The sequence below is a fragment of the Anas acuta genome, unplaced genomic scaffold (assembly GCF_963932015.1).
Source record: "Anas acuta unplaced genomic scaffold, bAnaAcu1.1 SCAFFOLD_54, whole genome shotgun sequence".
Taxonomy (NCBI): Eukaryota; Metazoa; Chordata; class Aves; order Anseriformes; family Anatidae; genus Anas; species Anas acuta.
The window spans coordinates 109,576-135,790 of NW_027076203.1; the positions used below are offsets into that span (position 1 = coordinate 109,576).

Below are 26,215 nucleotides of genomic sequence, written 5' to 3' on the forward strand. Positions count from 1 at the left end.
CAACTTTAAATGCAGCAAACTTAAGCCCTCAGATTGAAGGACCATAGGTCCTGGTTTGTACACAGATCATTAACAATGGCTAGCTCTGGAATACGTGCAAGCAGAAAAAAACTTTTAACCTAATCCAGAATGGTGTACGGATGTGATTCGAACTATGTAGTCCAAAGCTAGTGCTCTGACACAATTCAGCAATAGCTTTCCTATCTTCACTGATCAACCTAACAACATGATCCCCAGCCAGCTGATGCTATCTAAATAACTTAGAAACTACCAGAAAAAAAAAAAAAAAAAAAAAAAAAAAAGAAGACATGAGAAGCACCCAGAAAAGAATTAGGATAAAAAATGCGGAGTATGCTGGAATCCTTGCTTACTTGGAATCCTTCTCTCCATGTTTATCCTTGGACTTCTTTTTCTTCTAGAACTTGTGATATTTTTGCCTTTTTTTCACCACCTAAAAGCTCCTTTTCTATCTTTCTGTCTTTCCTTTCTATTTCACTTTCACTACCTTCTGCACGGGTATATTGTCTTTTTCTGTTTCTTCTGTTTCATTTTTCTGGCGACAGTTCTCCAAATGAGCTGACACAGGTGGAAGCGCATGTCTTTCACGAGAATGTCTTCTGGAATGTTGCTGAGGTACCGAGCAACGATGCAAGTCTGCTCGGGTGTGTTAAAGCGACGTCCATCTTCATCTCTCAAGAGGGAACCGTGAGGCCATCCACTTTGTAATGATAATGCTTATGTGACCTGCCGTAGTAAGTTGCAGTCCATTTGTCAAAGGCTGCATCGCCGTGAGAGAATTTTCTCTCTCTACTGTCTCCTGTCGCATGAGGTGAATAGTAATCATTGTAATAGCTACATCTTTCCCATCTCCGTGCTTCATCTCGATAGTATCTTTCTCTGCTCCAACTTCTTTCCCCTTTGGATCGGTAACATCTATTGCTACCTGTTCTGATCTTCCTCCGCTGCCAGATCTGTACTTGGAATATTTGACTGCTCTTCTGCCATTCTCAGGGCTGTTTCTTTCACCAGGGAAAGATCTGTACCTGCTTCGCTCCCAGTGCTCCTGCTTGTGAGCTTTGCTCAACAACTTCTCTGAGAACACCTCCTCTTGCTGGAAGGACCATCTTTTGCTCCTGTTTTGAGTCTTCTTCTCTTCTGCATCACAATGTCCTCTCTTTCTTCGGTAATGCTCTTTGTCAGGTTTTTTAGTGTCATGTATCTTTCTTTATAATGTTTTTTTGTTTGTTTGTTTGTTTTTCATGTGCATGGTGTCCTCTTCCCAGTTTTCTATCACCAAGTTCTTCATTTGTTTAGAGGACTGGCTTTTCCACAACTTTATCCAGCTTTGAAATAGACGAGTCATTAAGTCATTAACAGGTAGGTAGTTTTCAGCTATGTCCTTTGTGTAATACACAATAAATGTTTGTTCATTGTCTTTTGTATTTATAAAAACAAGGAGTTCTGTTTGAGGAGCAGGACTTGTGAGAGCTCCCTGCTGAAGTAAGGAGCTGTATAATACTTGGCTAGACACTGAAAGTTCTTTTGCTTAATGTAACAAAAAAAAGAACCCCCCTCCCCTTCTCTCCTTCTGCATCTCAGTTGCCTCTTTTGTTCAAAGACACTGCTGCAAAGCTCATGTAACCACCTCCTGATAAGTTGCTAAAGTGGTGTATCAACATCTTGCCTTCCTGTCTCACGCTGGGCCAACATGACCAAATAATAAAAAAAAAAGTTGAACCACAACGCCGAGGAAGACCACGGCCTTCATCTTCACGACCACCAGAGGGACAGAGACGACCCCCTAGCAACAGTGCGCGCAGTCGCAGAATATACCAGGATGTGCTGCGTAATCCCGGAATTACCAAAATATAAAAAGGGACCCTGGCGGGGGTGAGGTGCGCGCCGTTGGCGGAGCCGAGACTCCCGGCCGCCCAGCGCTGTTTTGCTTGCTGTTGCTTACTCAATAAACTCCTTTCTATTATTAATGCAATGCTCTCTGAAAATTTATTAAGGGGGCAACTTACAACACTTTGTACCTTGGCATTTATGTGTAATAGCTAAGCATGACCGGAGTGACTCGCCGAGACGGTCGGCTCTGGGGCGGACACGTTGTGCAGCGGAGCGGGGGATCGAGGCGGGCAGGGCACCGAGGCCACCCGAGGCAGCCGCAGGCGCCGGCAGCCCTCGCGAGGGAGGCTGCCGAGCTGTGGGGGGAGCCGGCAGCGGCAGCGGCGGGCCGTTTACGTCGGGCGTCGCCGCCATTTCGCGGCCACTCGCCGAGGCGATCGGCTCGGGGGAGGCGCGTTGTGCAGCTGAGCCGGGGATCGAGGCGGGCAGGGCTTGTTTCCCGGCACCGAGCCACCCGAGGCCACCCGAGGCAGCCGAGGGAGCCGGCAGGCGCCGGCAGCCCTCGCGAGGGAGGCTGCCGAGCTGTGGGGGGAGCCGGCAGCGGCAGCGGCGGGCCGTTTACGTCGGGCGCCGCCGCCATTTCGCGGCCACTCGCCGAGGCGATCGGCTCGGGGGAGGCGCGTTGTGCAGCGGAGCCGGGGATCGAGGCGGGCAGGGCTTCCGCCTCCCCTCCCCCCCGGAAAATCGCTTTTCTGTAAAATCGGTGACAGGTTTTCAGAACTCCAGTGTCACACTGCGAGAAACACTCTGTAGGCAGTAACATAGGCTCAGGCGAGGATCTCCGTCAGTGAAGTAGCATTTTTATTCGCGGTTGCAATGGCGGGCGTCCCACAAGCAGGAGCGCACCTACTAGTCACATCGTACAGTTTATATCCTTTATTTCCCGACGACCGGGAGCCTCCTGTTTCCCCATTGTCTGGGTAATCCAGGTTCACAACCTATCCGATGCTTCACAGACAATACATGGCTTTCAGTTGCCAGCCTGTTACTTTCCAATTTCTTTTGACTTTTTTGTGCTCTTTAAAGGGGTAATGTTTCTTCACTTATCTGACTTGACACGTGATTTTCGAGTTCAAGTTGTATTTATTTATTTATTTATTTTTTGTAAGGAGATGTACCAAGCTGTCTTTTTTTACTAAAAATTGTTTCATCAGCACATTTCTCTATCTTCTTAGCCTATACTAGTAGGGAAAAACAAAACAAAACAAAACGGAACAAAAAACAAGTGCAAGAATAGCAGGGCTCCTCAGTCTACATCATGTGGTTGCTTTTTCCAGGTGAAAAAGCAGGGCCATAAGTGGCAGTACACTAAAGCCCTGGCATGTTGAGATCAAGAGGAGAGACGTTTGCCCTCCTTTTCACTCCTGGGAACCACATACCTCAAAACCCACAGACGATGGGCTATATCTCAGAGAAATCTTGGAAGGAGAGCATGAAGAGCATGTTTGCAAATTTATTTCTCCCTGGGCTTCTCTGTTTCTCCAAGAAATATGAGTTTGATGAGTTTGAATATAACTTTGGCAGCAGTACTTCTGGTGTTTTGCACCTACCACATTTAAAACTCCTACGAAAAACTGAAAAGTTAGACTAAAAAGCAGCTCTTTCCGTTCTACTTTGTAAAGTTGCATGTTTTCCTCATGCAAAACAACAGGGGAATGTAAGCTAGAAACGGAAATGCTGAATGTAAAACAAAACAAAACAAACCTCAGCCCTCCAGGACAAAAGCCAATAACTGCTACAAAGTCCTTTTTAAAATGCTGATTAGGTTTCAAGGTGATACCGCTTTAAATAAGCGTAATTGTGTGTCCATAGGCAGAAGCTGAATAACGACAGGACGAACTTCTATACTTCATGTTTTGTTACTGTCTTACTGTAGCACACAGGGACTTGCTACCTTTAGGGAAACCACTAACCTAATCCTCCAGGCTGCCTGATCTTCCTCACGTCTTCTCCTTCTTTGATGATCTCGTCTCCTGGGTGCAGCAGGCCTGTTGACAAAGCGCACAGAGAAAAGCAATGGTGTATGGACAGCCAATGCTGAATAGCCAAGAAAACTCTGTTCTCCTGTTGCCCCAAGCCTGTCCCCCTGCCGATCCAGGTCACCTCTGGGTTTGGTCAGTGATACTGACCGGGAGGGGACAGAAAAGATGGCCCCGCTCTGGAAAGGAGGAAGACGTGATGGCCCAGCAAGTGCTGAGAGGACATGATGGCCCTGGCCAACTTCACATGGGGCCTCTTCCCACACGCCCTGCCCTGGGCTCAGGAGCCCCATTTCAGCTCAGCCCTTCGCTCACGTTGCAGCTGTAGCAGTGTCCAGCTGACACAGCTCTGACTCAGCTGTGCCTGGCCATGGACCTGCTGAACCTGACCATGGTCTGACCATGACCTTTGCCTGACCTTGCACCTGCCCCATCACCATGAACTTGCCTCATTAACTGCACTCGTGTCTGATCCTGGCTACCAGTCCAGGGGGACGTGGCCCTGGCTGCTCTGTAGCACTCTTTGCTATCTCAGCCCTGCTCTGGCCCTGCTGATGGTATTGCTGATCCTAACCAGCAGCATCTGCCGTGGCCCTCCAAGGGCTGCAAACATTCTCCATCAGCAGTGCCCCACCCTGAACGTGCATCGTGCTTCTGGGTCTTGGGAAGAGGCAGGAGCATGTCGGGCTTAGTACGTTCACATTAGTACATTCCTTGCTCTTTGCTTTACCTCTTTGCAGCGCTTTGTCGGTGAGACAGATGTTACGCTCCTTGCACTGCTTGGAGCAATTCAGATAGTTCACAACGGCATTTCTGCGATAGCGGTCAACCAGTGCTCCCATGTCACCCTCTATAGTTGATGGCAGGCAGTGTTCATCGACGGGTGCATCCCCAGATCTCACCAGCCGACACTTTTCTTTCCATTCTATCGGGCTGTCTTTGATCTGCAAGTAAAGCAATGGTCCCAGTTAGCTTTCAGTGAGGCCCTGGAGTTGCTGCATTCCCTTTGGAGAAACTACAGGCAGGGATCCATCTCAGAAGTGCGTGTAGATAGGACTCAGCACCCTGCGATGGGACCAAGCGCTTATCTGGGAGTGCCATTCCCTTCCAGTGCCAGGCCCACAGGCAGATGCTCCCTAGAGCACCAAGCACAAGAGCAGCATACTGGACATAGGTGCCCCAGCTGAAAAAAGTCTCCCAGCCACCATCTCTTTTCTGATTGTGTCAGGTTCACTAGAGCTCAGATGACTCCATCCCCACACCTGAACGTTGCTTCAACTTCCATTTCTTGACACTTCAGTTACCCAGAAAAGAGTGTTTACATCACCAGAGTGTTCAGAAGCCAAACCAGTTGTTTGAGACAGCTTGTAGCATCTCAGCTGTGAGGCACGATGTGGTCAAGGGACTACTGAGAAGGTAATATCCAGAACAATCTCCAACCTTCTCCTTTGCTGCCCACCCCACATTCGCGAGCACGTAGAGGGGCGCCTTTTTTCCCGCCACACTACCTTCTCCAGCCGTCTGCTCTCTCTTGAGCGCTTTCCAATCTCTTCCATTTCATCCCAGTCTAAATGTCGCCGGCCTGGCTCAGTGTTGACTGGGGGCACTTCCAAGAGTATTAGCTTTTCTTTGGGCTCCGTGGGAGAGCAAGGCTTCATCCCCACAGCTTTGTCCCCAGCAGAAGGTGGAGAAGTGGCAGCTTTGCAAGCGTTTCTCCGGACCCGAGGCTGTGCATCTACGGCAGTTTAGAAAGCAAACACATGAAAAGCTCAGAGAAACCCTGTTAGACAGCAGCAGAAATAAAAAAAAAACAAGGCTGATCAGTGTTTATAAGGCAAAAAGCTTTGGCATTTTGTGCAGTCTGGAGCACCCAACAGACGACGATCTTTGAATGGAAGCATCCTTTCGCTTTCAATCCAGACACACATATTACAGACGACTCCCATCTCCGCTTTGCCCCATTCTGTTTCATGCTCTCAATACATGTTCAGGCTACAAAACAATTAGTACAACAACAGAGCAGCAAAATGCCTCTTCTCTCCAAGATGTGAGAAGAATGTTGCCATTACCTTCAGATAAAAATGAGACAGGTTCCATGGCAAGCCTTCAGGTTTGGGCTAGGTTTTAAAGAGTAGCACCTTTGAATCTGCATTGTCCAGCTGCCCTCAACAGCTGGAGAAAGGGTCTGCTTCTGATCAGCCAGATGATCAACGCTAACCAATAAAATCCAGTACAGGAGCTTAAACCTCGGGGTTCAGATTCTGAGTCAAACCTAAAAGATCGGATAAGCTGTCTCCCACAGATGGGCTGAGTATTGCACTTCCCCTGGATTCTTTAGCTTCTCCCCAGAGGTCTCTTTTCAGCAACCGCGTTGCAGGACAATAGTCGCAAGGAGCCATATTCTGGATCTACTTTGGCATTCCCTAATGCCACCTGTGTACTTTTAGGGCATCTGCAAGGATAGAGATTCCCAGCCCAGGGTTCTCCTCTCACCTTCGCTGGTCTCTTTGGGCTGTCCTTTCCTCATTTCCTGCCACTGCTTTTGACATTCAATCAGATCTTCACTGCTTATATAATTCCTCCGCTTTGAAGAAGTCAAGAAGATGACCACATCCTCCAGTTCCTTGTCACTGATGGGAACTTTTGTCTGGCAGCCAAAACAGGAAGCGACAGTGTGATCAATAAAAAAACAAGGCTTGGCCCGGAGTAGGGGGGGGATGAGCTTTGCTGTTGTTTTAAATGCTTTTTCAGAAAAGGCACAGAGGCGACCTGTTGAGCTTTAAGCTTTACATGAGTTTACCAAGCACTGAAAAATTTACTGGTCTTTTGCTGTCCTCTGCTGAGCTCTCAGCTTTCAATGTGCCAAACTTCTCAGCCATCTGGGCGTCAAGAAGCTAATTTGGCTTGGAACAGAACATCAGAAAACACCTGAACTGCTAAACCCTAACAGACCTGGACATGCTCTTGACAGTTCTGTACCTGTCTGGTGTTTTGCACCTACCACATTTAAAACTCCTACGAAAAACTGAAAAGTTAGACTAAAAAGCAGCTCTTTCCGTTCTACTTTGTAAAGTTGCATGTTTTCCTCATGCAAAACAACAGGGGAATGTAAGCTAGAAACGGAAATGCTGAATGTAAAACAAAACAAAACAAACCTCAGCCCTCCAGGACAAAAGCCAATAACTGCTACAAAGTCCTTTTTAAAATGCTGATTAGGTTTCAAGGTGATACCGCTTTAAATAAGCGTAATTGTGTGTCCATAGGCAGAAGCTGAATAATGACAGGATGAACTTCTATACTTCATGTTTTGTTACTGTCTTACTGTAGCACACGGGGACTTGTTACCTTTAGGGAAACCACTAACCTAATGGAGGGTTTAAAACATAAGCTAGTTTGTTATACCAAAATGCCTGAGAGAACATAAAGTGCTTTCAGATTTCTAGCACGCCTTGATTGCTATCCATTAGACTTCAGACACGTTAAACAAAACACAGTAAATAAGAAAACTCCTAGTCCCACAGCTGGCAAATTGTGTGCAGAGGTTGTAATTAGAACTTTTTTCCCTCGACATTTTACATTTAAGATTGATTTTAAATCCATTCTATACACACTTTCCATTCCTGAAAAAACAATACGCAAACCTGAAAAATGCATTTACATGAGAAATGAAGATGTCCTTGTCCGATTGGAAGACTAAGGTGACAGCTCCTGGGCTCAGGGATTTTCAGATATGCTCCCATCTTCACCAGTGACAGCTCCTTTTTTCGGATTGAAAGGGAAAATGTTTCAGCAACACATTGAAAACATACTTAAGGGACAAGAAACAAAATCAAGACTGCAGTGAGAAGGAGAACAGAAAAACAGTACTGGGGAAAAAAAAAAAAAAAAAAAAAAAAAAAGAGAAAGGACCTTGATCTTTATACTGACCAATGAGATAAGCCTTACACATTTTTAAGTTTATTTTTGACAACTGATTGAGGCGTTACCAGGTATTAAGTACGATTCAAGAGCAAATATTAACGCTAGAAAGAAGAAATCCGATCCACCACCACTTTTTCAAAATACATCCATTTCTAATGTGGAGATAACGTCTCTCTGACAAGGTAGTAGAAAAACTGTAAATACCAACAGAGCTTCCTCTCCCGATGTTCCATATACATACCGATGCTGTTCCTACACCTACACTCTGAGCATAAATTTATGTTGACATGAGTATCGGGTGTTACTGTGTTACTCCTCTCTTTGTTTGCCTTGAGAGACACACCTCTTGTCCACTGAAAAGTAAACTCAAGATTCCAGACCAGTAAGACAGTTGCTATCCCCCCATTCAGAGTTCTGCAGCAGCACTGTTCAGATGTGTTTAGCAGTCTCTTTAGAAAACGTTATCACTTAGGACCTGCTTCTCAGTAGGTACACGTTTGGCCTCCGCTTAGCAGAGAGTCAATCCCAGCTTAAGCTTTCGTACAAGAGCCCCTTCACGAAACGGAGTTGAACCCTGACATAACTGAGTTTAACCTTTAACCTTGAAGCTTCCTTAAAGAAGAAAGCAGCACCCAGGCCAGGAAATAGAAATTAATCGTCACTTTACCCTGAAACGCACGGAAAGCCACTGAGCTATTCTGTGCTGGCAGGATTGCTGCCAGGCTGGCTGACGAGGCGGTGGGCAGCTCCCTGGGGCCACAGGTCCTGTCACACGGGGCTGCCGGATTCAAGTTTTGGATTATTTCAGGAAATCTTTTTCCCTAGAAACAGTAGCTACTAGTAATGCTTTAATTGGTTTGCCAGCACAACCTTTACCCTGTTAGAAATGCCGTTGACTTCTACCTTTATGTAGCATACGTAGTATCCTGAGCGACAGTTGATACCATGATGCACCAGCACCGCATATAAGGTGTACAGGAGTGGTTCTCCAATTGACTGCGACACATAGGCTCGAAGGTCGAAATACTCAGGATATTTTACCTCCTAAAGAGAGACCATGAAGATAGAAAAAATATCCCAGAGTACTTCGTGGACTAGCCGGAGAAAAACACTTCCAAAAAACACAGTCTAGAATTACATTAATATATTTCTTGAGACACAAAAATTATCTCGGACCATATTACATACCTGTCCTGTGTGTCTATGATCTTCAGAAGTAAGCAATGGCAATTTAAGCCTCTTGCGGGGAGTTTCTTTGTGCTGCCTTCCTTCTGTGTCTGGACATACAGGGAACAGTCTGAAAATACACACCAGCAGGAGTCAGGAAGTGGATCTGAGTGCAGGAAGGGTTTCTCTTCTCCACCCTCTCTCCAAACGGAGAGACCAGGGTCGTGGAAATCTAAAGAACCATGCACATGACTCGCAGCTGCTGGGATAATGATCAGCATTTAATCACCAAGAAGATCTCAACACTGGAAGGTGCACACAGGCGCACTTACACAAGAGGTTTGAGGCCTTGGAGCTTGAGAGACTGGTGGGAGAGGATGTGTCTGAAAGTCCACCCAGGAGGTTGCCTAGGGCGAGGAAGTTGACTCCACACCTTAAGACTGCCTCCACCAAGACAGAAAGAAGGGTAATCATTGTAGACAACTCCCTTCTCATGGGATCAGAGGGCCCCTATATGTCGGCCAGACCCTGCCCATAGGGAAGTCTGCTGCCTCCCTGGGGCCCAGGCCAGGGATGCTGCCAGAAACCTTCCCAACCTGGCTCGCCCCTCTGATTACTGTCCTCTATTGATAGTCCAGGCTGGCAGTGATGAAATTGCTGAGAGAAGCCTGGAGGCTATCAAAAGGGTTTTCAGGGGACCGGGGCGGTTAGTAGATGGAGCGGGAGTACAGGTGGTGTTTTCCTCCATCCCTGCAGTGCAAGGCAGGGGTACAGAGTGGGTACTCCCACGTGCCCAGTGATGGGACGAGGGGGAATGGGCTAAAGTTACGCCAGGGGTGGTTTTATTGGATATTAGGACAAACATCTCTACTGAAAGGGTTGTTAGGCACTGGGGTGGGCTGCCCAGGGAAGTGGTTGAGTCACCATCCCTGGAGGTCTTCAAAAGATGTTTAGATGTAGAGCTTAGTGATATAGTTTAGTGGCAGACTTGTTAGTGTTAGGTCAAAGGATGGACTCGGTGATCTTGGGGGTCTCTTCCAACCTCAATGATTCTGTCATTCAGTACCAGGGCCGGTTCTCTTCGATATCTTTATCGATGATCTGGATGAGGGGATTGAGTGCACCCTCAATAAGTGTGCAGACGACATCAAGTTAGGTGCAACCAGCACCTGACTTCAGAGCAATCTGAGCAACCAGCTCTGACTTCAGAGCTGATCGCACTTGCAGCAGCCCACCGGACTGAGACCTTCTGAGAGGTAGGATCCTATAAAGCATGCCACACAAGCACAAGAGCATAAGGCCACTCTAACAAATCCTTTACATCTCACCTGCCAGGAGACTCTTTTGCCTTTGTTTCCTCCTCTGCTTCTTCCTTCGCTTCAGCTGTGGCCAATGTGCTTGGAGAAAGTCTCCTTTGCGCAAGTTTTAATGTATGAAGAAGAGACGCTGTAAACACAAAAGGAGAAAACCTCTCAGCACATCAGGCACAGATCTGCTCTGCAATGTTATAAGCTAGCTGAGGTATCCCTGTGATTCCTTCTGAGACCTGTTTTCTAGAAGACTGCAAGCCCTTCCTGACTCCAGATCCCATCTGACCTTTGATACCCACAGTGCTGCATTACTCCTTTTGCTGTGATCTTTCTGCTGCAGCAGCAAGTCCATCCCCTCTGAACAGCGGGGGTTTTGCGGGGACACACATTTTGGTGCCTAACAATCTCTTTTGGGGCAACGATTTCTTGGAGCGGCATAAATGGTTTTTCTACACAGGCTTTCTATCCTGGTGCATTCAACTCAAGCACGTTATATCTGTGATATTCATGAGGAATTAAGAATGAGGAGTTCCCAGCTTTAGAGGAGAACCAAAGTTTTGGCACAGCTTGGCAACCTTTGTGCATTCTTCTCGACACAATTTTTCTCATCAAATGACAACATGGTGATTCAAAGCGGTATGCCCAGCCCCTCAGTCTCCCACAACTCAAGACGGAGTTTGTTATTCACAGTGCTAGCGGACTTGCCGAACACTGACTCCCTCCTGCACAAACAAACCCATAAAATGGAAGAGAGGCACCCTTTGGCACGTAATGCAGGGGAAAAACATACTTCAGCACTATCTTGTTCAAAATGTGTCCCTTGAGACTTACCAGGAGGGTAAACAGAGGCATACAGCGTGCCTCTGCTATCCCAGGCATCTCCCTGTAACCTGAGTCCCAAGCACCCCCCAGCGAGGACAACAGGGAAAGGCACAAACCTCCACCAGCAATCAGTCATTAACGTTACCTTGTGCAGTAAGTATCTCTTCCTCTGCAAGACGCTCCCTAGCAAGCCGAGGTACCGCCTTAATCTCAAACCTGGAAGTAGGAAGAAGGCACCGTTCTGTGAAAAGGGCTCCTTTGCCAGATTAATGTCAAGGTATCCGTGGAGAGTCCAACACATGCCCTAAAGCATTCAAACTGAGCAGTGCTGGCCTCAGAACAGCTCAGCAGCCCCTCGCTAGACAGAGGTTTGGGTTTTTACTTTGCCTCAGTGCTCCTGTGTCGTCCTGACACAAGAAAGCATTTCAGAGTTCCTTTGATTGACACGAGTTTCACCAAAGACATGGAAACATCACAGGCAGGGGACAAGCATAGATCTGGTCCGTGTTCCACCTGCTAAGAGATCCTGTCCATGTTGCATTCAAAACAACAGAAACATTAGGATCTTACTTCTTTTAGATATTTTGGCAGTTTTAACCACATAAAAGAGAAGAAGCAGATGAAACATTAGGTGAGTTGCTTCAATGCGTCTGCAGAGCAAACCAGTTGCCCCTGACTGGAGTAATGGTAAAATGCAGAACACGGTCAGTAACTGAGGGTGATGCGTAAGCCCAAGCTAAGCAAAAGCAAGGACAAAATTAACTGCAAAACAGTAGTTTGAAAGAGCACTACCAATCATGAGCTGAGCACGTGTGAGTGCGCGCAGAGCAGGGCTGCAGGAACAAATATACTTACTGAGGGAACAGGTGGGCACGGCCAAAATGGCTTGGGAAGAGGGCAGTTTCTTCGTCCAGTCTGACCAACTTTTTCTGCAGCAGGGACAGAAACATCTGACATGAGTCCAAGGAAAAGAGCTCAACATTCACAGAGGCCTTTCTGTAGCTCCAGGAATTCACTGCCTCTCAGCAAACTTCTGGACAAGTGCCTCAGCCAGTTAAAACACACTGCACAGCACATGATCTGCTAGGGTGAGGAACGCTGCCAACCTTTTCACAAGGACCGTAGTTAACAGCCTCAGCCTGTGAACAAGTCAATGGAGCAAACACAAGGGAAGGCCCGTCATGAGCCTCGGCTTCCAGCTGCTGCTTTCAGTGGGGTCGCTTGCTTTAGCTATTCCTGAATGCAGCGCAAATGGGTCAGAGCTGGTGTTATCCCCAGAGTTTTTCCACAGGAGTCAGAGGATTGCGTTGGCAGTGTGGAGGAACACGGAGACCAGAGCTTTTCTGCTGGGACAGGAGAACTACACCAACAGCCTGCCTGCATCCAAAAGGGCCTGGTGTCCTTGTGCCTCAGCCTCACGCCCGCAACGGGGGGAACATCATCAGCCTAGCCGTTGCTTTGGCTTCTTTCCTATTTATGGCGAGGCCCTTCCAGTGCTATCCTTTGCCCAGCAACGATACGACTGCACGCATTGCCAGCAGTCATACAGCAAATAAAAGAAAGAAAACAGAAAGCTCTCACTGCGATGGACTGTGCCTAGCTCCAGCGTCCTGGCAGCTCACAGCTGCCAGCAGGGCTCAGTGCCCCCACCCTTTGATGGGGCTTCAAACCCTCTCTAAGTAGGACTGCAGAAACAATAAACTTACAGCAATCAGCTTCTCTACCACGTATGTGGACTTGTTGAGACTGTGTAAAAACCCTTCAGAAAACGTCATTTTCACTCTTTGCCCTCGGATAGCAAGAGTGCCAAAATCCTTTAAGGTGAAGTCCGTGTCCTCCCTATTTGTGAGGATGCGGTAGAAGTATTGCAAGGTCTCCTCCAAACAGCTCTGCACTATTTCCTTGCTGTACGGGACGTTCAGGCGCATATTCTCATAGCTCAGCACCACTATCTTCATATCATCTGGAAAAAATGAGGAACAATGCAACTTGCACTGCAGTTGAACAGATTCAAACAAAGTGCCAGGAGCTTCCAGCTAAAACATGCTGCTGTAACTGCTGTAGTCTAAGCCTTGTACGACTCCTTAAAGCAGCTGATGTATGCCCCCCCTCAAGAGAAACTGAAATCACTCCATCAATGTACCAAGTGCACAGCTGTGACTCCTCAGCCCAGAGACAGGACCCAGTGACCTCAGCCGTCTGCGGAACACAGGAGGAGGAGGCAAAAGGAATGCGGCTGGTTCCCATGCAAAGAGCCCAGGCTCAGTGCACGCCTGGTCTGGGGAGACCTGCCTCGCACTGAGACAGGCAAGCACAAGAACTCTTCCAGAGAGTTCTGGATAGTCCCTGTGGCCTTCAAAACTCAGGAACAAATGTCTCTGCTTTTGGTACCAATGCCCTTTACCCCAGGGCTGCCTGACAGAAGTTCCTATTATCCAGGAGAAGCTGGGAGTCATTGGAAAGAGAAGACCCACCCCAAATGAAGCACCAAGCTCTTAGTGCTGCGCAGGTCTCATCCATGGCACACAGTAGCCAAAGCAATGGCAGCAGTTGACAGAAATTACAGCAAATCTGGCCATTGATGGGTTTCTATGCCAGCCATCTCTTCTCTCTCTCAGGGCCTTCTGACGGCATCTGAGTTGCCTATCAGCACTTCTAAACAGCAATCGGCATAACCCCTTAATATATGTACACATGGGAAAACAAGACTTTAATTGGTATTCTTACCAGGAACACGTACACAACGGTGTTTCAGGTTACGAATCTGTCCAAGAGTCTTGGACAGTGAAAACACAGGTCTCCGAAATGTGAACACCTGGCCATTTTCAAAAGATAGCCATTTTTTAATATGGAATGTCCCCAGTCCTGTTACAGTGACGGCCCGAGGCTGGTAAAGAAAAGAAGGGGAAGCATGTTTAAGTTGGAAAACAGAGTGAGGACTTGTGACATCTTGCAACGGGGTGCCCTGTGCCCTGCCCACTCCCAACGCGGCATGGGGTAAGCTGGGGGAGCTGGGAAAGCTCATGAGAAGACCCACATACTCGGGGCATTTTCTCTCCTTCCTTTGCCCCTCAAGAAAATGCGCGGTGAAGTAAAGCAGGTGGAGGAGGTCTAGCCCATCCTTCAGCTAGGTCCCTTCCAGCAATTGGGGTTAACCCTGGAAGCATCCCCAGCTGTCTGTTTGCTCTCTCCACTCTGAGAGCGAAGAACAGCGAAGCCCCAGCAAGTTCTGAACACATTTTCCTACCGTTTTGTATCTTTGATATAAATATAAATACTTGATTTTCTGTTGGGTTGGTTTCAATTATTACAATTATTTCAATTTACAGAGAAGCTGGTCTTTAGCACGCTTGGGGCACATCTGTATGTGCCAGTGCGGCTCTGGGAAGAGCAATGGCACTTGCTGGCACAGGGCTGCCAGGACTTCCTGAAGCCGTGGGGTGAGGGGAGGGGTAGGGTGCAGTCCCACCTTCGTCATCATGAGCAATTGCCGAACCTGCTTGGACACACCACCCCAAATTGTGATGACGTCTGGAAAGCAAGGGAAGGACATGTCAAGCTCAAAGTCAGCAAGTCCATGGCCCATCAGCACATTTCTTTACAAGGCATTTGCAGATGCAGGTGTGATCTAACACAGCTCCCAGGATGAATCCATCTGTGACTCTGGATGAATTTTTGACTGATACCAGTCTAACAGCTCTGCCACGTCCCAGGAAAGGTCTGCAGCTGCAGGAGCTCTTAAAAGCGTTTTGGACAAGGGAATGCAGCCTGTAGGCATCTGAAATGGGAGGGCCTCTCTTAGCCCTAAGCCTTTTCTGAGAGCCATGAGGCACAGGAGGCTGCAGCAGGAAGAAGCCACAGGCAGGGAGGGGCTCAGCCCCTTCATGAGAGGCCTTGCTGAAATGCTGACAAGTCAGCAGATCTCCTCCTGACACGTGTATTTCTGGCAGTTTCTTGGGAGCCCATCAGGAACTGCAGGAACCTCAGCCTTCTTCCAACCGTGCACGCATCTTTCCCTTCAGAGACAGATCTCCACGTGTGACCCATCAGCAAGCGGAACCCGGCCACAGGACTGCCACCACGGGCAGGGCACGACACCACACACACAGCACCCTTGGGGCCTCCCCCGCAGACAAGAACCTCGCTTTCCACAATTTGTAGAGTTCGTATCAGTCTATAGCTACACTCATAAGAGGTCCCAAATGCCTTACCATTGACAGAAAGCTTCTTGAGTGTGGGAAACGTGACCTTGGTGCAGCCCTCAACCTCACTGCAGCGCTCAGTGTTGGTGATTGGCGCTTCCAAGTTTGTCATGATCCTGCTTTGGGTCAGCACGTCAGGCTAGAGAGTGAAAGATCTGTGATGTTTCCTCCCTTTTTGATGCCCTCTGTGCTTCACCAAATAGCTCCTGCACCGTCCTACGCCTCCCTTTGTCCTCTGAGACTCTGAGCTACAGGAGAGACTTCTCGTGTCCTCCAGAGAAAACTGGATGCAAGAGCCTCCTTCAACGCCCGAGCTCACTAAGGCGATGACAGAAAGGGCCTGGCACGCTGTGGCATAAGGGGAGCTGCCATTGTGATACGGAGGTGTCCCTCTGTGACCCGTGCTCAAGTCAGAGGGGTGCAGGGCCACTCCTTAACACAGCCCCTGCGGCCCAGCCACCTCATTGGGCCCTGCAGCAAGAAGGGGGCTGCATGTTAGGGAACTGCTCCCCCATACACACGCCCTCTCCTCACTCCCCAACGAGGCTGTGAGACAGGAAGAGCCTCTGTGATGTCACCAAAAGGAGGATAGAAACTCTGTTAGTAAGGAAAGCGGCTGGGTTCACAGGACTAATGGCATAATAATAATAATAATAATAATAATAATAATAATAATAATAATAATAATAAACCTGCTTTTTGACTCTCCTTCTCTTCACTAGGAGCATGTTCCCTCTTGCTTTGGTAATGCTCTTTCTCAGTGTTTTTCGTTTCGTCCTTTGTACCTTGGCATCTCTCTGCAATAGCTGAGGAGGAAAGGTTTTTAGAGCTACATTCAGTGTCACACTTGAGAGAGGAAGTTTGCCGCAATTTCTCACCAGGCTCAGAAGACTCGTTGCCGGACAAAACGTTTTCTTTTGAAATGAGGTCACGTTCTTTTGATCTTCTTGGTTTCTCCTTGTCTCCACCATCATCACATTGGTACTGTGCGAGGTATTCATCCTTCCCAGTAGATTTCGGAGGGTCCGTGACACTGCACAGAATAAAATCACATTTCTTACTTCTGCTGAAGGACGTGAAGATTAAGAGCAAAACCTTCCAAAGGCAAACAAACAAACAAAAACCTCCGGACTACAGGAACACTCGCAAAGATATGCCATTTAGAAACCTCTCCTGCGATTAGGACACCTTCTCCAGCTCCCAGAGAAAGTGCTTTTTCCCCTCTTGCTTCTGAAGCCATTGCACTAAAAAAGCAAACGCATCTGTCTCCCTCCACGTGCCGCTCTGAATAAGAGCCAGAAGATTCAAAACCACCCTATTTGTTCTCCCCACATAGCCGAAAAAACACCAGTTGAAACAGAGTTTTCTACCTCTCTCCCTAGAATTTACATTCACATATCCTATGACTGCAAAAATAGAAGGCGGGGCTCAGGAGGAACAGCCAGTGTTGGAAATGAAAAAAAGCAGCCTGTTTCTTCAGAGTCTTAAGCCTATGCTACTAGGAAAACAAAACAATAGTAAACAAAACAAGAGGAGAGGAGAGGAGAACAGCTGTGGGAAATTTACCTATTCTCCAGGTGTTCAATTGCAAAGCCTCCTCTGGAGGATCAACAGCTGTGAATTCAGCGTGCTTAGGAGAAATCAGATCTACGTCTGAACCACAACTATTTCAGTAGCATCACTAACTTATGTTACTCTGAAGAAGCAGTCAGCACCCTTTCTATGTTAGGAAATAGCTGAACAGAGTCTGTTATTCACAGGAATTATTCAGGCAGGCTTCTTTAGGAAGGCTGGGTTTCATTAAAACATTCCTAGCCTGTAAGCCTCATGGCATCACCTTCCATCTTGACTGCTAAACCTCCTTGTTCCCTACTATCTTCTTTGCCAAGATACAGCTGTCCACATTTACTTTTCCTACTTGGCTGGACTGAATTTAAGAAGGGATCTTGCAACTCTTCCTCTTGTTTGACACTTAATCATCACACCAAATGAAAACTATTTGCCTTTCACCTCTTTATTTCAGGCCTTCTTTCCTAGTGCTCATTCAAAACTGGGAAAAAAATAGTCTACCAAGTCGGGGTTTTTGGATTTGATAATAAATCTGCAGACTGGTAAGTCATCAAGCACTTCAAGACTGTTTTAAATAATCTCTACATTAATAGAAAAGGAGTACTGCACATTTCTGCTCAGGAAGAAAATCACGGAAAATGTAAACTTTGATGTTAGATGTTGAATTTGTTGCAGTGAGATCTTCCTCATCGCATGATTGTATTTGGATTTAAACCATAGTATCTATGGAGAGACCAAGAGTAGGACAAGAACAGCACAGAGTTCAGCATGAAGCCAATCAGGAGCTCAAATTTGTATTTTTTGTATTCAAGTTGATCCTTCTCTTGCTGGAAGGACCTGCTTTTTTTTTTTAGTCTCGTCCTGTGTATCTTGGCATCTCTCTGTAACAGCTGAGGAGGAAAGGTTTTTAGAGCTACATTCAGTGTCACACTTGAGAGAGGAAGTTTGCCGCAATTTCTCACCAGGCTCAGAAGACTCTTTGCCGGACAAAACGTTTTCTTTTGATCTTCTTGGTTTCTCCTTGTCTCCACTGTCATCACATTGGTACTGTGTGAGGTATTCATCCTTCCCAGTAGATTTCGGAGGGTCCGCGACACTGCACAAAATAAAATCACATTTCTCACTTCTGCTGAAGGACGTGAAGATTAAGAGTAAAACCTTCCAAAGGCAAACAAACAAACAAAAACCTCCGGACTACAGGAACACTCGCAAAGATATGCCATTTAGAAACCTCTCCTGCGATTAGGACACCTTCTCCAGCTCCCAGAGAAAGTGCTTTTTCCCCTCTTGCTTCTGAAGCCGTTGCACTAAAAAAGCAAACGCATCTGTCTCCCTCCACATGCCGCTCTGAATAAGAGCCAGAAGATTCAAAACCACTCTATTTGGTCTCCCCACATAGCTGAAAAAACACCAGTTGAAACAGAGTTTTCTACCTCTCTCCCACAAATTTACATTCACATATCCTGTGACTGCAAAAATAGAAGGCGGGGCTCAGGAGGAACAGCCAGTGTTGGAAATGAAAAAAAGCAGCCTGTTTCTTCAGAGTCTTAAGCCTATGCTACTAGGAAAAACAAAACAATAGTAAACAAAACAAGAGGAGAGGAGAGGAGAACAACAGCGGGAAATTTACCTATTCTCCAGGTGTTCAATTGCAAAGCCTCCTCTGGAGGATCAACAGCTGTGAATTCAGCGTGCTTAGGAGAAATCAGATCTACGTCTGAACCACAACTATTTCAGTAGCATCACTAACTTATGTTACTCTGAAGAAGCAGTCAGCACCCTTTCTATGTTAGGAAATAGCTGAACAGAGTCTGTTATTCACAGGAATTATTCAGGCAGGCTTCTTTAGGAAGGCTGGGTTTCACTAGAACATTACTCCTCAAGTCCCTTCTATTCCTTTTCCCCTTAGAATTTGGGGATGTTTCAGCTAAAAAGGAGGGCAGAAACACTCTCCGTATGTCTCCACCATGTAGTAAAACAGCGCTGTGTACCTGGTTAACTTCTGCAGCCAGCAAAGCATTTGTATTTGCAGCAGTGCCCTGACCCCAGCCTCTTGCTGAGCTCCGTCCTGTGCTGCTCGGATGCTCCCGCTGCTCAGACACGGGGGCTTAGAGAGCCACCGGGCCAGCACAAGCCCCCGAGTTCACTGTCAAATTCACATTTGGCATCTTTCACTTCACCAGCGCCGCCAGACGAGGAGCCCAGCAATGCCTGACGCCGCTCCGGGCTCACCTAAACGCGGGACAGGAAATTCAGATTCAAAGCTGCGAAGGTTTTTCTTAGTGAAAGCATGGAATGAGTGGCCATCGGTGACTAACCTTACAGGAAGGCATTCACTTTGTGAATGCTGCAGTGAGTGAAGACTGAAGGCGTTTTCTGAGTGACCTAAGGAGAGTCCTCCCCGAAAAGCAGGACGTTTTATTGTCTATGTAACATCTCCTTTGAAGGTTCGAGCACGAGATCCACCAGGTTTAAAATCTCAAGACACGGATCTGCCACCACAGAAGCAATACATTTCATCTACTAAGCCTAAATACCGTATTTTGCCTCCTCTGTAGATTTAAAAAAACATGGCCATGCTTGAAGGAATGCATTCTCAGATATTCTACGTATTTACAGTGCTTTAATTAATATCACAGACATGTTGTGCTGTTTAGGGGAATTTACAATTACATTTTCATTTCCAACCAAACGCAGCCTGACACAAATTGGGAGCAACAGGAACTAATCATCTGGAAGCCGGGATACGCATCATTTGCCATTTTCTAAGAAAATGACAAAAATATAAAACCCCAGCAGTCTGAGAACGTGAGCACTGAGGTAAAGGCCTGATCAAACAAACGCGCACAACTATGATTTGTCCTTTTAACTCAGCAAAAGTCTGCAAACTGCCATGGTAGCAAATGAGGAGAAGGAGCTGGTATTTACAGAAGTTGCAGCTGAAGATTCAGATAAACCATTCGGGTCGATGCTCCCTTCCTGCAGGTTTAAGCTGCGGTCACATCGCCTATTTCAAACCCTTTTGATTTCTACCAGTCACCCCAGATCCCACCTATTTTGCACGTTTTCCAATCAATGAATTCGCTACATGATTACTGGGGCAGAAGAGCAGGCTTGGTGAAGAGGAGCATGCCTGGAGCCATCATTAAATCAAATCAAAAGCGTCCCAGAGAAGCCCGGGGTGTGGTACTCACAGGGAATGTTTGCGAGCGGCCAAGTTCAGCAGAAGAGAATAGGCAGGACTGGAAGCCCAGGGGAACGAGATGCATCTGTTGTTGTAGGCAGCCCCAGCAAAATGTTACAGCTTCACTAGCCTGGGCCCCCTTCCCTTTTCACAGCCAAGTACAATATTAGCTTGCCTTTTCTTTTTTTTTTTTATTATTATTTTTATTTCTTTTTGCCATCGTCAGGCTGAGAATATTTTGTGTCTAGACTAATAAATGTTTGTGCGGATTTTGCAAGAGCGGCTTATGGGAACAGAATCCACTTTTTGTTTTCTGCTGGAGGAAAAAAAATAAAATAAAAATAAAGGAGGAGCATTAAAAGCAACCAAGCACCCCCGTGCATTTGTTTGAAATTGCATATTACGGTGCTGCTATTTTATGTGCAATCAATACATAATTTGGAAGAAAAAAATGCTTTTAAAATTCAGAGCTATCCCTGAGCAGCTAAGGTTCTCTTGGAAACTGGAGGAGGAGTCTGAAATGATTGTTCTTGTGTTTGCATCCCCCAGTGGGAAAGGCAGCACACAAGTAGAAACCACTGTGCTTTGAGGCGGCATGAATCATTAAGAATAAAGATCCCCCCCCCCATTTAAACATGAGATATTAAAACTGAATCTAGGACAAAGGTAAACTAAACAGACTCCTTCCTTCCTGGGCAGTCAGTGGGTTAAATCAAATATCAAAGGGGCAACATCAACCTTATAACTTCCTCTGCCGAAATTAAAAAAAAAAATAAAGGTAACTTCTATTTTGCCTGCCCCGACCCCAATCGCATCGCCCGAATGGGTGCAAACTGCTGGGATATGTGAGGGCCCAAGCCTACATTCTCCCTGTTTCGTATTTGTTGGAGGAGGGCGGGGTATCTCCAGATGAAATGGCTGACCGAGCTTTTTATTTCCTCGCTTTGGGTGGAAATGACTGAATCTTTCCAGGCAGCGGAGCAGTGCTCGACCGGCTCCCTCGGCCTCCCTGCGTGGGAAGAGCCCTGCCGGGAGCAGCCCGCGTAACCCTCAGATGCCAGCCCCATCAGGATTAGGTCCAGCAATGGGATGTTGGCTCCTCTAAGTGAGGACGCATCCTCTCGAAACACATACACAGAGATTTAAATGAGATATTCCCAAGAACACCTGCCTATTCTTTCAGCACGTGTGCAAAGAGTAAATTCATTTTACTTCATTCCTCTTTTTTCAACTCTCCCCTCCTTCCTCCAGAAGGAAACAGCCAAGCAATATTAGCAGGGCCTTCCTTTTCCCCTGGTGGAGTCCAAGAATGCGAGAATTGAGAAAAGCGACTTGTCAGGAATCAAGTTTAAAAAGAGTGTTTGTGGACTGCGAGGTAAAATACCGGAAGCTGTAATCAGAAACACAACTTTTAACTAAAAAAAGCTTCTTTCCATTGTAAATTATTCCAGTTAGTGAAATAACAAATTAGTTCTCTGCTCAGCCACAGCCTCCTCCACCAAATTTAAGTAAAACCTGCAAAGAAGTCGAAGTTGTAAAACATTTGTCAGATGCAAGGGGCAGCGTTGCGTGGGTTAGCATCATGCTCGGATGCCCACAGTACCAACAGGTGCTTTCTTTCCAGAGGCACCAGCTCCTCCAAGAGTTCCCCGCACGAAGAACTGAAGAAGCTGCAGGCAGGGTGAGCCTTCCTCAGTCCTCATCCTCACAGCGAGGAGTACTGGGGACGGGGAGCTGTGTTTCGGCTTGCTAAGAAGCAGAAACCCCCCGAGTTTTCAGGCGGGCTCCGCTCAGCTCCCCTTTTGACTGCTGCTCGGGACACGACCCTGCCTTGCTCAGCACCCTCGACTCCAGCAGGTGCTGCTGCTGGCAGCTGCCCTATGTATACAAAAAAAAAAGAAACCAACACAGTATTTTCCTGCTTTTAAAGTATATCCTGAAGATTTACTAGGCATTGTGACGTTCTGCAGAAGCCCACAGTTGTATCTAAGGTTTGTGGGGTGTAGAGGGGCTGGGGGCTAAACAAGGCCAAGAAGAGCCACATCTCCTCCCCGGTTGTCTCCCCTGTACTCTTTTTAGGACATCCAACATTCCCAGATCTCGTTTTGTCCCAGTGACCAAACAGGAGCCTGGCACTCATGCACTACGCCTTAAAACCTCTACAAACCGTGCGCCTAAGTCACAGCACTCATTATAAGCCGGCAGCTCTTTCTGGTCTCACAAACTATATGTGGCTTGAGAGATGCTCTCCAGATTCAGGGCGCTGAACACCTGCAGCCTTTGCCATAACCATGACAAAGTTAGGAGCTCCCTGCTGGCTCCAAGGCTGGCTCCAGCAGCGGCTTCAAGCTGTGGGTCAAGAAGGCCAAGACACCCAACGAGAACCTGCAACACCAAGTGGCTTTCTGGAACGGCTCCAAACACAACTGGAAGCCTGTTGGTTTTTTTGGAAGTGAGCTCTTCTGGACCTGTTAGGTGCAAGCAGAAGTCAAACTTTCAAAGCATGTTTGCATCATTAAGCTCTCCATGATCTATCTCCAAGGTCTTCTAAGAGCTAGTAGCAACGCGGTCAGAGTTCTTGCCTGTTTTTCCCTTCACGTTCTCCCACGTCAGCAGCCGTGTGCTCCCTTTGGGCTGACTTCCAGAGCTGGGTAGAAAGGATCCCCTGGAAGCAGAGATGCTGCTTTATGCAACACCTTGCAGCTCACTGCACTCTGAAGGGTACACGAAAAGAGGTGAGTGGTCCTGGTGTGGTTCCTTCCAGCTCTCAGAAAGGCAAGAGAACTGGAAATGAACCATCAGCCAAAGGGAGGCACGGCGCAGCGTTACGAAATGCCATCTGGCTGCTACAGGATAAGGAAAGGAGGCATTTTTGGTGGCTCCCATCTCCACAGAAAAAGAAACAACTATTTATGCAGCAGAGTGGTTGGAGTATTTCAGGAGGCCCTGAGCTACCCCAAAAACCAACAACGAAACCACAAACCAAACTGAAAACAAACCAAACTAACATGATGGACTGCAATAAAAGATGAAAATCACAATTAATACTACCAATGACAATAAAGATGTTGAAAACTTGAGTCATCACATCCCTTGTGTAGACTGCAGGAGGAAGCACCTTTAGTGCCTGACGTGACAATGTCAGAAAGTTAATTAATAACACCACAAAACTGGATTCCTGTGAGCACACACTTGGCAAAGGTGATACAACCGACAGCCGGACTTGAACACTGATACTGGTACCTGACTGGGAAATAGCGAGGAAACAAAGGGAGGAGGGGAAACCGTGCTATCCTGAAAATTGCATCACTTGTTTACAAGTCACCGGCAACTCCGAGGCAAACCATCTCGGGCATTTATGGATCAGTAACCTCACGTCTCTGGCACAGGACGGAGAGGGAATACCGACCGTGAGTTCACAGAAGGGAACAGCGCGTCCAGGCCCTCCTGCACTCCGCCAAATGTGGTCAGAATGTCCCCTCCCCTCATCACCCCAAAACTTATCACGTAGGACTTCTATTAAACAGACCCCAAAGAGCTCGTTCTGTCAATTTTGCAACAAGCTCAGGATTTCTCTAATTTTGAGAGGCTAATTTCATAATATACAAAAATACTGCATCTGGCACAGGGGAATTCTCAGCTAGACTTCAGCCTTGAGACACAAAGCGAAACTGACCATAGAAATAGAGATTGGCCAGAGCTCAGCCACAAGCGAGTATGCCTCCGTTATATTTATTACGTGCAAACAGAACTGGAAAAACAGTTTACACTGACTTGCTGCTTTAGAAGTTAGTTCCATAAAGATGGAAGAAATTCTCAACTCAAACTTGAAGAAAGCATCAGACTGCAAAACCAGTCGTAGATCTTTGAAGTAAGACTGTTATGAATTCAGAAGTCACATCCAAACAAAAAGATCATTTGTATTAATGGTAACTAGATTAAAAAAAAATTAATCCTGTCCCTCAGGCTTTGTAAGTGACTGGGGGAAAAACAGCGCAAGGATAGTAATAAGCCTAAGTGAAACACCACAAACTGCTAAGGGAAGCAAAAGACCCAAGGAAACAGCCTTTTTGGTACATTAGGAACAAAAGGAATCCTAACAACAGCACAAAGTCCATCACTTGACAGAAATTCTTCAGCGTAGAGAAATTTACAAAAGGCAGAACCGTTCAAAAGCCAGCTCTAACAGGCTCCAGGGACGCATGAACACGCAGCGATAAACATCGGTTTTCCCAGTAATAACCAGCAGAGATAAATGACGACAATTACAGCTAGCAAACGGAGCGCTGGATGCAGCTGAAGCAGGCACAGGTCATCGAGGGCTTGGCAAGAGAAGAGAGAGCCCAGGAGAGCCACAAGAAGCATTCAAGGAGTAGGAAAGCCTCACAAAGAGAATGCGTGCCCTACCTCCAAGTGTTATGTCTCAAACTTGTCTTTGTTAAACAAGTACAGTGCACAGGTGCTTTACGGAAATGCAAAGGGCTTTTTGGCTGAGGAAAGCTAGTAGGACTGCCAGCCTGAAGTTAGCAGTCACCTCGTTTAGAAAAAATGGCACCTCCTTCTAACTAGCTCCGGGGAACCCAATTAACAGCATAACTGGAAGAGGCTGCCTTGCTGGCAATGTTTCAAGACGGTAACAAATGGGTTTTCTACTTAATGTCTGCTTGTTCGGGGAGGTTTGGACTTACAGCCTATGGCATTTGGGTCCTGGGGTTTGCCTCATACAGGTTGTTCTCCACAGCTGGACCAGGTTCCTCAGAGCACCCACCAGCTCCTCGTGCGTGAAACCCCTCTGAGCAAACACCAACGCAGCACAGGCTGCTGCTTAACACCAGCAGCGCAGCTTTCCAAACTCCCCTCTCCTTTCCCCCTCCAGCGGGCTGCTCGTGTTCACCTCAGGACTTCCACAACAAAGCCCCCTTTGCACGGATCGCCGTGCACTTTCACAGCGCCAAGGCGCTCTCTGGGGCGCCTGTCCCGGCTGGGACCGCCACCTCAGCCTTGACTCACCCTTCAACGAAGCCAAACTCCTCCGTCAAGCCTGACGGGGAGCCCCAGCACCTACCGGGCAGCGCTGACAGCCGCAGCCTCTCCGCTCCCTCAGCGCCCCGCCGCCGCCGTCTCCATTAGGCGCCTCGCCCCGCCGGCTGCCGATCTCCAGCGCCGCGCAGCACCTGGGGGACAGCCGGGCGTCAGGGCGGCCCCCGGCACCGCAAAAACCCCCGGCAGGGCTGGGGACATGGCCCCGCTCCCCTCCCACCGCCACACCGAGCGCGTGTGTGTATATATAGAGGGGGGGGGGAGCCCGGTCTCGGCTGGCTCCGTCCCGTTTCAAGGCACGGAAAGCGAAGTTGCTCGCCCTGCCCGTGTGCCCCCCATACCCCCGGCTCTGTCACAGCCCAACCGCGCCCCGTTCCCCCCTCACAGAGCCGGGGAAGGGGTGCTCGCAGCCGCCCCTCTCCTCAGGGCCGGCCGGGGGAGCGCCTCGCCTTCTCCCCAGGGGTCTCCCGTGGCCGCTTGGGGTCGCCTCCCGCAGCCGCCTCGCCCCCCTCTCCTCTCAGCCCCGCCGCCTGCCTCCTCCTCCGCCGCCGCCGTTTTGCGTCTCCGGGAGTCGTCCGCTGCCGGCGGGGCGGGCGCTGAGCCGTCGCCGAGTCCCAGCTCCGCCGGCCGCCCGGGCCCTCGCCTCGCAGCCCGCGGCGCCCACTCGCATCCTCCCGGCGCCTCGCAGCCTCCCCCCCCCGTCCCCGGGAGGGTTTGAGAGCCGGGCAGGGCCGGGCAGCGGCGGGCAGCGGTGCCTCAGCCTCCCCCGGCAGGGAGCGGGGCGGAGCTCCGCCCGGCAGGCGGTGGCCGGCCCGGCCCGGCTCGGCTCGCCTCGGCTCAGGGCATAAAGGCGCTGAGGGCGCCCGGCTCCCCGACCTCGGCTTCTTCTCCAGCCCCGAGTTCCCCTCAGGTGCCCGGTGCTGAGGGAGGAATGTCCTCCGGGGCTGGCTGGGACACCCCCAAAACCTTTGGAGAAAAAACAAACAGCGAACAAACAAAAAACCCACCCCCAACCCCCCTTTTTTCCACCTCCAAGTTGAATAAAGAGGAGCTCTTCCTTCAATACGTGTCCAGATATCTTAGTCTACGCTTCGCTTTAACTCCCACTACGTA

The 26,215-nt window shown here is 48.2% G+C and overlaps 2 protein-coding genes and 1 long non-coding RNA gene across 3 annotated transcripts; all 3 read right to left on the reverse strand.

Moving 5' to 3' along the window:
• Nucleotides 1-3,791: 3,791 nt before the first annotated feature.
• Nucleotides 3,792-6,581, reverse strand: LOC137849081 (EF-hand calcium-binding domain-containing protein 12-like). The gene is made up of 4 exons (XM_068668558.1): nt 6,381-6,581; nt 5,396-5,622; nt 4,618-4,831; nt 3,792-3,896 (listed from the first exon to the last, which is right to left on the reverse strand). Exons 1-4 carry the CDS (start codon nt 6,412-6,414, stop codon nt 3,817-3,819), a joined length of 555 nt encoding a protein of 184 aa, XP_068524659.1. The 5' UTR covers nt 6,415-6,581; the 3' UTR covers nt 3,792-3,816.
• An 896-nt stretch (nt 6,582-7,477) lies between these two features.
• On the reverse strand, nt 7,478-15,421 carry LOC137849072 (coiled-coil domain-containing protein 81-like). Its single transcript, XM_068668553.1, has 10 exons — nt 15,319-15,421; nt 14,577-14,638; nt 13,835-13,994; nt 12,814-13,070; nt 11,963-12,036; nt 11,253-11,323; nt 10,304-10,421; nt 8,997-9,105; nt 8,685-8,852; nt 7,478-7,507 (listed from the first exon to the last, which is right to left on the reverse strand). The coding sequence occupies exons 1-10, from the start codon at nt 15,419-15,421 to the stop codon at nt 7,478-7,480; spliced, it is 1,152 nt and encodes a 383-aa protein (XP_068524654.1).
• A 581-nt stretch (nt 15,422-16,002) lies between these two features.
• On the reverse strand, nt 16,003-25,883 carry LOC137849083 (uncharacterized). Its single transcript, XR_011091660.1, has 4 exons — nt 25,637-25,883; nt 25,128-25,236; nt 16,188-16,342; nt 16,003-16,106 (listed from the first exon to the last, which is right to left on the reverse strand). It is a non-coding gene; the product is annotated as an uncharacterized lncRNA (long non-coding RNA).
• Nucleotides 25,884-26,215: the final 332 nt, after the last annotated feature.

Excerpts from the sequence above, each read along its gene's own strand:
- LOC137849081 (XM_068668558.1), bottom strand. The coding sequence starts at position 6,414 with ATGAGGAAAGGACAGCCCAAAGAGACCAGCGAAG. Across the intron at positions 4,832-5,395 it reads AGAGCAGACGGCTGGAGAAG|ATCAAAGACAGCCCGATAGA; the intron begins GTAGTGTGGCGG and ends CTTTACTTGCAG. Across the intron at positions 3,897-4,617 it reads CGACAAAGCGCTGCAAAGAG|GCCTGCTGCACCCAGGAGAC; the intron begins GTAAAGCAAAGA and ends CTTTGTCAACAG.
- LOC137849072 (XM_068668553.1), bottom strand. The coding sequence starts at position 15,421 with ATGACAAACTTGGAAGCGCCAATCACCAACACTGAGCGCTGCAGTGAG. Across the intron at positions 13,071-13,834 it reads CCGTTGTGTACGTGTTCCTG|ATGATATGAAGATAGTGGTG; the intron begins GTAAGAATACCA and ends CATTTTTTCCAG. Across the intron at positions 7,508-8,684 it reads TCAACGGCATTTCTAACAGG|GAATGGAAAGTGTGTATAGA; the intron begins GTAAAGGTTGTG and ends TTGTTTTTTCAG.